The sequence below is a fragment of the Plecotus auritus genome (genome assembly GCF_963455305.1).
Source record: "Plecotus auritus genome assembly, chromosome: 2".
NCBI classification, from domain to species: domain Eukaryota; kingdom Metazoa; phylum Chordata; class Mammalia; order Chiroptera; family Vespertilionidae; genus Plecotus; species Plecotus auritus.
The window spans coordinates 41,931,436-41,945,280 of record NC_137771.1 but is presented as its reverse complement, the minus strand read 5'-3'; the positions used below and the strand labels follow the sequence as shown (position 1 = coordinate 41,945,280).

The window sequence follows — 13,845 nt, the reverse complement described above, 5'->3', positions numbered from 1 at the left end:
GGTATATTTAATAAGATGGATTTGCATTTATGAAAATAAAAGATGTTGACACCCGAAATATAATAAAATAAATATGGAAAGGAATGTTTAAAAAGCAGAAAAAAATAGTTTACCAGTATGTTTGATAAAATCTTTCTATGCAAAAATAGATGAAGATTTGATAAAAATGTATTTGATCCGTAATAGGACTCTGCTTGATAGTTGGAGGAGAGAAACAGTTCACACACGAAGAAATATTAATAGAACGCCTTTAAGAAGAATATCTAGTTTCCCTAGTAATTAATGTGGCTCAGGCATCTCCAAACTACATTTATTCCATAAGAGACTTACACAAGAAATGTATAATGTGGTGTCAAAAAAAATTAAAACAAAATCATGTCTTGCACATGCAGTAAAAATGAAAACAACAACAAAAGCAGGTTATAATCTTTTGTTTCTAAGCCTTTTTACTTCCATGCCAGCTTTTTAAAATTGACTTTATTTTTAAGAGCAATGTTAGTGTCACAGAAAAATTGAGCGGAAGTTACAGAGGTTTTCCATATATACCCCCTGCCTGCCTCCGCTTAGACACAGTCTCCCACCGTGAAAATGCTGCCCACGAGGGTGCATCTGCTGCAGCCAGTGAACCTACACTTATACATCATCACCCAAAGTCCATCGTTTACATTAGGGCTCACTCTTGCTGGTGTAGATTCTGTGGATTTTAACAAATGTGTAATAACATGTATTCATCATTATAGTATCATACAGAGTAGTTTCCTTGCCCTAAAAATACTCTATGCACTGCCTATTCATCCCTTTGACCCCCATAACCCATGACAGTCACTGACATTATTTTACTATCTCCATAGTTTCACTTTTTCCAGAATGTCATGTACTTAGAATCATACATATGTAATCTCTAGAGATTTCTAGATATTTGCTTTTTTTTTTTTTTTCCCATTTAAGATTCCTCCCTGTCTTTTCATGGCTTGAGAGCTCATTTCTTAGCGCTAAGTAATATTCCATTGTTTGGCTGTAACACAAATTTTCCATTCACCTACTGAAGGACATCTTGGTTGCTTCCACGTTTTGGCAATTACAAATAAAGCTGCTATAAACATTCGCTGAGCAGGTGTTTGTTCCTTGCCAGTCACTTAACCTCTCTGGGTCTGAGTCTCCTCATTTGTAAATTTATCTGATGCGTGCTAAGGATGCTGAGGTTTGAAATTATGTGGTTCTATAGATAAAAAAAAAAAATCATGGAATAGTATTTTACAAATTATGAAAAACTCAGTTATGCCTGTATGCTGGTGACGTTGTAAGTTGGTAAAGCCTTTCTGGCAGAAAGCAGTTTGGTCCTATCTAACAAAAAATATAATCTGTTCTTACTCTTTGATCAGATCATTCTACTTTGGGGGCAGACTTCCAATGGAGGTTAAAAATAACATCTTTTATTTAAATAAAGCTTTCCACAGGATAATTTGTAAAAGCCAATCAACACTATAAAAATACTTCAAATGCCCAGTAATTTGCATGAGGCAGGGATCATGACTGTCTTTTCTGACCAGTGTGTCCCTAGCACCTTACACATGGTGGTGTTCTAAATGTTTGTTAACTGTGAAAAGATTGAAAAGAGAACTTAAGGGAAAGAGAAGAACTTTTACTGAATATACAAGATTCTAGGAGATGACATTCTGTTCTTCCCTTTGCTGCTTTGCATCTCCCATGACTAAGCTCAGCTGTGCCAGCTGTTTCCTGCTGGGCTCCACGCTTGTCCCCCTTACTGATACCAGTCAAGGCCTTAGGCCTGTGAAGTGACAGCCATGACAGTTTGGCTTCTCACCTGGAAAAATATGTCAGTGTGGTTATAAAGTCGTTAAAGCAGAAATAGACTGAGTGTCCCGACTTTGCCAGGACGGTCTCAGTGTATGCCTATAACTCAGTGTCAATATCCATAGCATCTCCTTTCACTCTCAAAGCTATTCTGGTCCAGACAGGTCAACATTTAACCGAGGGTCTGCCTTTCTTTTTACTTTAGTGTCATAGTTGGGAAATATTTTCTTGTTTTGTTTTGTGTGTTTTTTCCAAGTTCAGTTTACTTTAAGGAACATTTATTTAACACACTCAATAGATGCAAGATGTGAAATACAAGGAAAATTGAGACAAGACCCTACTACCAAGGAATTTCACTTGAACACTTTTTCCTCTTTAGTTTATTTTGGTAACTCATAGCCTCATTTGGAGTCAGAAGTGCTGCTAGACTCAAGTTCCTGCCCTGACTTCATCCATTTATAAGACCCCTTTCTGGCTGCCTCTGGCTGCATGCTCCCCTATTCTGTGGAACCTCAGGGAATACACCCATCTAAGAACCTGTGCCCCACCATGGGGCACTCTGGATCTTAAGGTAATGCAGTTCCTCGCCCAAACACTCTGAGCCTGCTTCCAGGGCCTGACAGGACCCTCTTCCCTTGGATGCACGCACATAAGGCCCCTCACAGTGCAGGTGAGCCTGGGAGGGGAGGAAGAGGGAGTGGACAGCAAGCCAGTGGCAGGAGCTGGGGTAGGCTCCCCCAACCTTAGACATCCCAGAATTCAAGAATTCTAATTTTGGGACCTGGCCTTCAGAGTCATTTTGAAAGTGTGGGAGAATAGAACATATTTTATGTAGTACTTCATTAGCTTGACTTATAGCTGTTAGATATTTAAACACATGGTGTCTGAGCCTCTATCTGCATTCTTGCCATGGACCCCACAGATATCTGGGTCAGGCCTGCTCAGAGTAAAACCTACCATCTTTACCATGCCCTAACAGATCCTGCGTCATCTGCTCCTACCCACTAGATCCCTTCTGCCCCAGCTGTACCAGCTCCCTCTCTGTTCCCAGCGCTCAGGCAGCTACCATCCAGCGCCTGGCTCGCTGCTGCTGCTGCTGCTGCTGCTGCTATTGCCACAGCCGCTGCCTGCTGGGCACTCCTCTCCTAGGTACCGCATGGCCTGGTCTCTCATGGCCTCAGGTCTTTCCCTCTCTTCCCAAAGTCATGATGTTATCAACGAGAGCTTACCTGGCCAGTCTTTCTAAGACCTTGTTAATCCCCCAAGCACTGACTGCCTCTCCTTGCTTTATTTATTTCCCATAACATGCATGACTATAAAAAAGTTAGAGGTAATATAAAATGAAACTATTTTTTTTTACCATAAACATGTTTCTTTTAAAACCCTTAGATATTAAGACTTTTTTTTTTTTTTTTTTTTTTAGTTTTTATGTCTTACAGTCATCCATGGACCTACTTTAAAGAATCACATAGTTGTCTAAGGCTAGTTCCTTAAAGCAGCAGCCCCCCTACCCTGCCTTCAGTTTCAACCTTCTTAAAGTATTCTTTTTATATTTCCTGTCATCCTACGTAGCACTACTTTCTAACTTTCCGTTTCAGGCATCATCCGTTTCCCTTTCCCCAGAGGATGAGCATCAAGCTTCCCCGTCCCCGTCACACCCTGTGCAGCATGCACAGGTGTCCTGCTCTCCTTCCGGTGTGGCACGTGGTGCTCTCACGTCCTGTCTAATACTGTGCAACTGACACCGCTGAGCCATGTGTGCTGTGACTCCTTTCCTTTCCTTGCGGCATTCTGTTTTTCTGGAGTTAAAATGGTCATGATTGGCTTTGCTTAGGTTACTCGTTTCCTAGGCTGTTAGCCTCAGGTTCGCGGCAGAGGCCCCAGTTACGTATCCCTTCCTTCAGTATGCGCAGACATCTGTTCTTTTTTCTCTTTCTTGAAAACAATCTCTCAAGATCTTTTCTAATCCAAACACTCATTGTCAGGATTGGTTTGACCGAAACCAAAGAGATCTTGCTTCTTCCCAGTGGGACACTGGGCAGTCACTGCAGATGCCGTTGTTTTTTCCAAATATTTTATTATGTGAACAACTTGTGAAAATGTAACTGTTTACCGTGAATTTGTCTGTGGTTCTCTTTTATGTGTTGTCATTAAGATATCTTTTATTAAAAATAGTGTATTCTTACATTTTATTATTTTGCATAGAGTATTCTAAGAATTATTGGAATAATGTTAATAAATGTATGTGTATATTTGCTTTGTGTTCTTTTTGTATTCTGTTGTATTCTTTCTCTATAGGCTCTTGAAATTAGAGAGACCTGCAATTGCCCACCACTTTCTGAGCCAGACCCTCGATTAGTGTTCAAACTCGCCATGAAGGATTTTCTTCAAGAATCAGAGAAAAAGGACCTAAATACCACTGCTGAGAAACAGAAAGTGGATCCTCTTCCCATTGGAAAACAGAAGCAAATATCAGGAGCATAAATAATTGAGAAAAGAACTAGCAGTTGAATTGAAATATGTGAGACAATGGATATATGAAGAATATAGCAATCCTTATCATTTCATGTTACTTTAAAAAACTGTTTGAAATGAAAAAAATTGATATTCACAGTGAAATCGTGTATATATCACGTATCTAAATTCTTCTAGATATTTTTCATGAAATATTGATGTATTCTAATTTATTTTAAAATATGTTGCAGAATAAATTTATATTACACATTTTACCCTGTTTCACACTTGCTTTTGATTTGGAAGGCAGACGTCTAGTGGAGAGAAACCAGAAAGCGGAGTAATTGTTATGTAGAGAGGGCTCCTCTGGCTGAGCCTAAACTGGGTGTCAGAGTCTGGATGGTTAGGATGGACTGGGAACTGGACAGTAAAGCACCTGTTTGGAGAGATTGGTTTGCATTGGGGTAGAGTATATGGAATAGGGGCTTTGAGAGAGAGAATTCCCTGGTGCTTACTATGGACAGCATAGGAAAACGACTACAGGCAGAAGCTGAAGAAGCTGTGTTCATAGGAAAATGTAAGTGATTTTATTTGTGGTCTGAGTGATAGAGTGAGGAACACAGGGGAGAGCGGGTCCTTTCCTGGGAGACAGAGTGTGCTTCTGGTGCCTGACGTCTCAAGGGAAAGTCATGTCATTTTGGCTCCTTGATGATGCTACTGTTTAGGAGTCTCAGGTTCTCAAGGGAAGCAGCCCCGGTGGAGGGTTTGTACCAGGAGAGGCAGGAGATGGTTGTGCCCATAGGTTGATCTCCTTGAGCAGCCAGCTCCCAGTTCAACATTGAGGGAAGAGCACAAGTCACATCCCTAGTGACACTCAGAAATTATCTATATATATATAAAAGGCTAATATGCTAAGTGTCTCTCCTACCATCCGACTGGTCGCTATGACATGCACTGACCACCAGGGGGCAGACGCTCAACACAGGAACTGCTGAGCTGCAGTGACTTGGCAGCAGCGGTTCTAGGGTAGCGTACCCTGAGACCAGAAAGGAGGGAGCCCGATTCCTTGTGGGGCTGTGCGATTCCACTTTCAGCCATGGGTTATGTTGTTGCTGGGGCACTGTCAGCCCTGAATCTGGTTTACTGCACACTTGTGTTTGTGTTCCACACCTTGTACGACAGCAACTTTGCAGAGTGCCTTCTTGCACTCCGGGCCCCTCCGGGGATGTCAGAGAGCCGATTTCAGCCCGGTTTTGGCCTGATCCCTGCAGGCCAGGCTGAGGGATCCCTCCTGCCGGAGGGAACCTGCTCACTCCACAGATGTTGGGGAAGGACCATAGGAGGTTGGCTCCAGGGCATATTCAGCCCATCTCGGCCACCTTCTAATTAATTTCCTTTTAATGTGCACGAATCTGTGCACTGGGTCACTAGTATTACATAAATGTGGAAATAAGTTTTTAAATGTGTTCTTATTTATATGGTATTATTTATATTTCCAAACTGGTGAAGTCTAGTGATGTTGAGGCTATATTCCTAAGAGGAACATTTCGCTTGACACACATTATATTAAGTAGTTTCTTAGAGATTTTACAAAAGGGAAAGAAACTATCTTTTGTTGAATACCTACTGAGCCCATTTATTCCACAACCTTATAAAGTAATTTTGTTATTCTCATTTTATAATGAGAAACAGGCTTGGCAAGGTTAAATAATATACCCAATGTCTCTCAGCTAGAAAGAGCAAGCTAGACCTGTCTGGCTATAGTCGTCTGTCCATTTCCATGACTTGCAGATTTCTAAAAACTAATCTAGCAAAAGACAAGAAACAAACTCTGTTCTCAGTTGTTTGCTAGTTTCCTCATTGTAGGGCTTCAATACAGGTGATTGAACGCCTCTTTCTGCAGGTGATTCTCCATGTCCTTCTCGCAGACCCTTCTGTGCAAATGCCCATGAAAACTGGGGGAGGCAGGGAAGGAGAGAGGAGCCTCTCTCCTGCCTGCGGAAAGCCTGTGACTTCTCATTTGGGAATGTCCTGACGCTGTTACATTTTCTTAGACAAAATATTTATCTAGTTGTTAAGAAGACAAGCTCAGAGCCTATTTGTTTTTCAGGGCTTACTATATAGGTTGGTTGTGATGAATTTCTTGATCACGTAGGACAACACTTGGAAGGAGGAGGTTCAGATGAACTGTTCTCCGTATAGTTGTTCTTTACAGTCCCGGAGACTGGAGCTCTTCCCCAGGCACTCCGTAACACATATAGACAACTGGAGAATATCACCTAGAGGTAAACAGTAAAACACACCATTAGATTTCCCTGTAGATTTCCCAAGGACACAGTGCAGTGGAGGCCCTGGACTGGTTTTCGTCCATTGTATTGTCACATCTAATTGTATTGTTCAGACTCCTTGAAAACATATGCAAGTTGACATCATGTCAGAAAGAGAAAATAGGTAATACATTAATAGTGCACATGAAGTTTTTTTTTTTAAAACAACAACACAAATCAATAAATGTAAAAAAAATGTAACATTTTAGCTCAGGATTTTAGGAGAAATTAAATAGCAATTGGGATGTAGTATGTGTGCATGCATTTTAAGCTGTATATGGAAATGACGTCTGTATGTTCTGCATTTAGTTGCATAACTTAATTGCTTTTCATGTGCTCATAGGATGCAGATGTTGGCTGGTTAGCTCAGTTTTTGAGAGCATGATGCCAGTAAATCCAAGGCACACATTCAATCTAATATCTCTTCTAATACAGATAGTTGTAAGACTGTATCTTCTGAAACTCAACGAGAGCATGTGTATTTATGGCTATGTCCTTAATACCTAATACTTTTTGGCACATTACAGGCATCAATTAATATTTTACTGATACTGTATAGTCAACATCAATCATCTGTTCAAAGGTTTAAAAAAAAAGAGAAACACTCATACTTGGTGATATTTCTGCCTCTTGGTAGCCACAGGACCCTGGGAAAATCACTTAAACTCTAACCCTCATTTCTTCATTTGTGAAATGGGGATAATAAATCCTACCTCATATGATTGGTCATATGTGATGATTAAGGGGAATGATGTACTAAAGCATTTAGCACAATGTCTGGAACGCCAAACTAAAAATAGCCACAATTTATCGAATGCTTTCTTTGTACCAAGCTTTGTGTGAAGCACTTCTCAAGCACTATTGAGCCTCACTGCAACCCTCTATAGGACAGAGGTTATTTTACCCCTCATTATAGATCAGGAAACTGCCGTTTAGAGGGTTGATGAGACTTGCTCACAGTTACATGGTCCTATTCCTTAAGATGATATTACTTGCAAGAATAGCAAAAGAAAGCAACTCAAAATCAAGAAAATTTATTGCCTCATCTAACAGAAAAGCCTGGGAGGACACCAGCTTCAGACACAATGTAGTGGAGGACCATGAGATCAGCAGAGCAATGGCTCTCTTCTCTGCAGTTGTTCTCAGCTCTGGCTTCACTCTTCCTGGATGATGTCAAGATGGCTGTGGGCAGCTCCCGGCTATGTGGTTCCTTCACATCCAGGTGGGAGGAGTGACTCACCTGGGCACTATTGAAACAAAGCCTTCAACTGCACCCTCTGAGGAGCACCCCAGGAGCCACCCCAGGGTGGGGATGGGATTATGCTGAGGATGGGTACAGCCAGCTCCACCCAACAGAGCTGCTGAGGATGGTGGGAGACATGCAGCCACAGAATCCACTAAGTAACAACTAGAAACCCCTTACCACTTATCCTCTGTCAGCAGGCCGAGAAACACAATTCCTTGAAGATTTGCTCTGAAATGACATTTAATCTGAGCAAGGAAATGTAGCCTAAGTTTTACATTGATATGATAATACATTTGCATGAACCTATTTGCTTTACCACTTCCAAGATATCCACCTCCACACCACCACCTGAATTATCTCCTTTCCTCAAAATCAACCTATGAGATTGGAAGGACAAGTGGTGTTATTGACTCCTAGGGGAGAAAACTAAAGCTGGGAGGAATTAGGCAAGTCATCCAAGTGTGCACTTCAGGTAAATGCAGAACTGGGGTTGGAAGGAACCGATTCATTGATTGTAACCAGTGCTCTTTCGGCAATGCCACATTCTTTGGAGAGGGAAGTATTGCCTCCGTTTTTCAGCTGGAAAACGAAGCACAAGGATATTAAGCAGCTGTGTGCCCAGCACTGCTCAGCATGTAACGGCAGGACTGAGATTCAGATCCTCATCTTCTGACTCCAAGGTCTGTGCTTTTCATTCATTTACTGCCACTCCAGTGGGCAGATCTCATAAAGGACGTGGGGATGGAGAGTGTTCATTTCCCTTCACCCTCACTTGTAAACAGCAGGGCTCATCTCCTTTGCCCCCTAATTTAAAAGCACTCATTTTAATGGTCTAGGACAGGTGGTCAAAATTTCCATTCACACATGTTCACATACATGAAGGATAAAATTCCTGTTTGTCATCTGTTAATGTGTATGTATTAGGCTCTAGAGAGTTCCTTAATCTGTGGTCAGAAATATCTCTTCACTTCATTACTAGAAAAAAAAACCCTATCGGTGTTCTACCCTTACCCCTTGCCCCCTAACTTCCACCGGAAAACCAACAGTCCTCACAGCGAGGCCAGTGGCTCCTCGCCTTTAACCACCAGGGACTCTTTTTACATTCCCTGGCTCTCTGTGCACGGACTTTTACCCCGTAACGTTTTCTGTCTTTAAAGCTTGGAGTTGACTCGTGACCAGGTACTCATAACCATGATCTCTTGCTGTGCTGGCAGTTAGGAGCTGACTAGTTGGGCCTGGGGCATATGTCGGTGTGCGCCTGCTTGCAAGTCTTGGAATTTCTGTGACATCATCACAGACCTATCAGGACCTCTGCTCATCGTGTGAAGTACCAAAATTCCAGCCCAAAAGGAAAATTTGTGATTTTAATTAGTCTGGGTAGCTTAATTATGTGAGAGAAAAAACAAAAATTTTAGTTAGGCTTTTTGAACTGCTAAGCATACCTGGCAGATTCCCAATACCATTTTTATAGATCATGAGGGGCCTGGGCCTCGTCCTATGCAGCATGGGTCTAAAATCAGATTTGCCTTTTTTTCTGTCTTCAGAATATAAAAGAAAGTAAAATTTACATGTATTAATTTGGACCAATATATTAAAGTATAACCATGTTTTAGTAGGTTAGGAATGATGGATGGTCTACTTAAGGGTTCTGTTATCCTATATTTAAGGATATATTTTTAAAAGTAATTTATCTTGGCACAGAAAAAAATAGGTTGAATATAATTTTTCCCACAACTCTTCCCCTCAGATGGTAGAGTAGCCTTGAGAGAATCAAGGGCAGCGGGACTAGTCTTACTCTTTTCTCTGGGGACACGGGACAGTAACATTTGCCCTACTTACTTCCCAGCATCCTTATGGGTTTTAAGTAATGTGTATATGCTTTCTACAACATCTGCAGTACTGCACCCATGATGTCTCTATATTCCAGCATTGCTTAGTCTGGCCTGTGAGAGTGTTAGGAGAGGTCATTTCCGAATGCAAGGCCATTTGCCTGATCTGATGCAACCTGGAATTGATGATGATCTGCTCTTACTCAAGTGGGAGAAAAGGGGAAACTTCTTTGTAGCACGTTTTATTTTAATCTGGTTTATGAGTGTATGTACCTTTAACCTAGTTATTCTATTAATCCCATAATGCTCGTAGAGAACACTAGAGAGTGTTCCTGATTCTGATGCTTAAATCAAGAGAAATAAGGTCAGCTTTTTCCTGGACTGGCCAGCCCATTCTCCAGATGATGGGCTTGGAGAATTGGAGCTAAGGATAAGATATCACAACCTTTCTTTCCTTTTAATTCTCACAGCAGCTCCTCAAGGCATGTGTTTTCCCCCAGCTTGTAAATAAGGAAATGGAGGCTCACAGGGCCCTGTAACTTGGCTAAGGTCATACAGATAGTCCAGGAACTCAACTAGAGTTGTGCTTTTACCGACTTCAGAGCCAGAGAGCAATTGTCGTGGCAACTTGGGAAACATTTATTCGGGGTCTTTCCTTTGTTCTAGTGCCCAAGGCTTTTCTCCTGCTCTGTAACCCCTGCAACTTTCCCGGATCACATCTTCAAACACAGTTTCTCAACACTCATCTCTTACAATGAACCAACCAATGAACTGAAAGTGTTCATGACAAAGGCCCAGAAGCCATCAGGGACACAAATTGGCACATAGTAAGTGCTCAATGAATTCAAGTCCAATGAGTGACTGAATGTGTATACATGAATGAACACTATCAAACAAGCCATAGGAGTTATTTGAATGCTTGGGATAGTTTTGGAGTGAACTTTATTAATAATATAGCAAAGGTAAAGTCTTACCCATGCACCCAGGGATATTCTACACGCCCCCACTCTCAGTACCCAGGGTTCTGTAAGCCTCAGCTCTACCCACAACCACTCCGTGGCAGGGTATAGAAAAATCCCACCAGTCTGAACTCTCCAATGACTCACTAACCCTATTTGCTTATTTCTTCTCTCCTGAGGGATGTCTCGGGCATCACAGGATTTCACCCAGCCACAAAAAGTGACATCCCCAGAAGTGCAGAGGGCTTAACTACCCCCTGCCCCCCAACCAGAAGGGGGTCAGAGTCAGTAGGTAAATGTCTCATTCTCCTGAGGTGATTCTAGGGTGTGTTCCACAGTTTGTCCAAAGTTCCCCTGTGGGTCCCCTCAGTTGCTCATAGTTTTAAAGCACTCATTAGTGCATACTACATTAGTTGTTTTCTCTCTGTTCACTTTCTCATGTGTGCTGCCTGAGATCACTTCCAGATAAACCACCCAGTGCCTGTCTACCTTACCTAGTGCCTAAGGGCCTGCTTTTGGGGGAACCCAAACTGTGAAGTTAGCTATCAAACATTATTATTTATTATTATTATTATTATTGAATACCAAGAACAACCCAACTTAATAGGTGAAGAAACTGAAGTTCAGAGAGGTGAAATAACTGGCTCAGGTTATACAGCAAATAGTGCTAATAATCCTTAGCTCTCCAGGTTGTTTTGAGGAAGTAATAGTCAGCTCAGGTATAAATGGGCTTGTATACTATGGTATTGGACATGAGTTGCTTATTGTCCCTTCATAGTACCACCTCTTCTAATGATGGTGACATGCAAAGTGATCCTCTGATGCCCAGATAGCAATACACATGCCCGAGTACAATAGCTAATCATTTCCCTTTCAGGCCTAGAGCAGCCTCACGCTTTGAACCCATTAACTGTGATTCATAGGCTCTGGATCGCAGTGACCTCATAGCCACCCATGCAGCGGAGTTTTGACTTGGAAATCATAGTCCAGGCATGAAGTGGTATTTACACACATGTGACCGCTCATCCAGGAGAAGGAGCTTATTTAACAGCCAGATAGATTGCGAGGAACACTTCCTGGCCTCGTCCACTCACAGCAATCTGTTGGGAGCTGACATGTGAAGGCAGCGCAAGTGGGAAGACAAGCTAGTCTTGGAGAAACCTCCTCAGCGCTCAGACATGCTCTGCAGGGTCATTCAGGTCTGATTGCCCTGGACGTTCAGTCACTAACAACATGATCAGTGACCAGAGCAGTAATAAGGGCCATGGTTCATTCCTGAGATCTCCTACAAACCAGGCCCTGAAGGCACTTAACATGCATGCGCTGGTGTGATGCCTGCAACAGTTCTGTGAGTGGCTATGACTGTCCCACTTCATGTATGAATGAAGAGGTTGGAGCCCAGAGACAAACCTTATGGTTTGGACTACTTCACCCTTTCAAGCTTGTAGACCCCAGATTAATGACATCTGGAGGTGTTAGGGGTTGGTAGGTTGGCTTTTTGGCTGGCTGGTTGGTTTATAATGGGTGAAAAGAAATATCTTTCGAATCAGATAGACCTTAGTTAAATTACTTCACTTTCCAGGACCAATTTCACCACTACCAAATATTCTGTAGTGTCAGCTCCTCTTCCCAACCCGCCCCCACCCCCCTACCCCACAAGCACCTGTGAGGAGGCAATGATTTTATGCAGGTAGGGGCCTGGCACATGGTAACTGGTCACTACTGGCTATTTTTCTTTCCCTCTCAACCTTGTGGCTTATAGTCCACGTAACTTCCAAAGATGATTTGATTTACAAAGGCATATTGGGGCCATAATCTGAGAGGAGATACACTTCTCCCCAGCCTCAAATTATTTAGGAGATTACTTTGTAAGGCAGAGAATTCCAACAGATAAATATAAGATAGGTTTTTCAACAGTCTCCTGTTTTCTACTCAAAATAACATTAAGAATAAGGCATTAGCCCTGACCGGTTTGGCTCAGTGGATGGAGTGTCGGCCTGCGGACTGAAGGGTCCCAGGTTTGATTCCGGTCCAGGGCATGTACCTTGGTTGCAGGTACATCCCCAGTAGGGTGTGTGCAGGAGGCAGCTGATTGATGTTTTTCTCTCATCGATGTTTCTAACTCTCTATCCCTCTCCCTTTCTCTCTGTAAAAAAATCAATAAAATATATTAAAAAAAAATCAGGCATTACCTGCCCTGGTGCTCTGTCCTCTGCTGGTAAGTTCTCTCTCTTTGAAATAGTATTTCAAATGTCCCAGCAAGCTGGAGATCCTTCCTCACCTTCCGCCCCTCTGACACATGGACAGACAGACAGCGCTCCCCTGGTAGAGCTCAGTTAAAATGTTATTGGTTCCATTTTACTAATGCATTAAATAACTTGTCCAGTGTCACAAAGTAAGTGGAAAGGGCATGACTCAAACTAGGTCTCCTGAGCCTAAGCATTACATGGCTATTATTCTGCCTGGGACTAAGTCTGAGGTCCAGGGAATTGCATTATGGGGCAATATACTGGCCCAATCCGGTAAGAAGAGTTCTCAACCATGGACAGCTCCAACGGGTATGAGCTCTCAGTTACTGGAAATGTTCAAGTCATGGGAAATGTTCAAGCAAAGATAAAATGACCGTCCATAAGGTTTGTTAGAGAGAAGAGCCAGGCTCAGAGTAGGTAGAAGTGTGAAAGAGGGGCTGTAAGGAGAGGCAAATGTTCCTTAAATGTTCTGGACTAGAACCAAATGGACCCAAAGACTCGATGAAAAAGAATGTACAGCCTTGGCTGCCCAGGCTTTCATTCTGAGATAGCGTCTTAGGTGTCTGTGCTCAAGCACTAGGTATGGTGGCTCTGCTCCTGGACCACCGAGGGCGATGGTGTGGTGACTGGTGAAGATCAGGTCTGGGTCTATGTTAGAGTCCTGGCTCTGCTGTTTTTTATCTGTGAACCTCACTTTCTGCCTTTCTCAAATGGGAAGAATGGACTCGCTGTACTTCACCATGAGGATTAAATGAGATGATAATATACTTCCACAAACATTTATTGGGGACCTGCTATATGCCTAGTCTTCTGCCAAATCCTGATGTCTGTAAAGAGCTTCCTTAATTTAAAATATTAAGTATTACTCTTTATTTAAAAATTTGTCCAACTGCTCTCTTCTTCGTATCCCACCAAGGGAACCAAAAATGGGGCCCATTCATCTACTTTGAAATAAATTGAGCCCTT

At 42.3% G+C, this 13,845-nt stretch overlaps 1 protein-coding gene across 4 annotated transcripts in view; it reads left to right on the top strand.

Annotated features, from left to right (window-relative positions):
- OMA1 (OMA1 zinc metallopeptidase) overlaps positions 1–4,543 on the top strand; it is a 43,087-nt gene extending 38,544 nt beyond the window's left edge. For all 4 annotated transcript variants that reach the window (XM_080654751.1, XM_080654749.1, XM_080654750.1 and 1 more), the window contains one exon: positions 4,114–4,543. In XM_080654751.1, coding sequence (XP_080510877.1) covers positions 4,114–4,299 — 186 coding nt within the window. In that variant the 3' untranslated portion in view covers positions 4,300–4,543. The remainder of the gene's footprint in view (positions 1–4,113) is intronic.
- Positions 4,544–13,845: the final 9,302 nt, after the last annotated feature.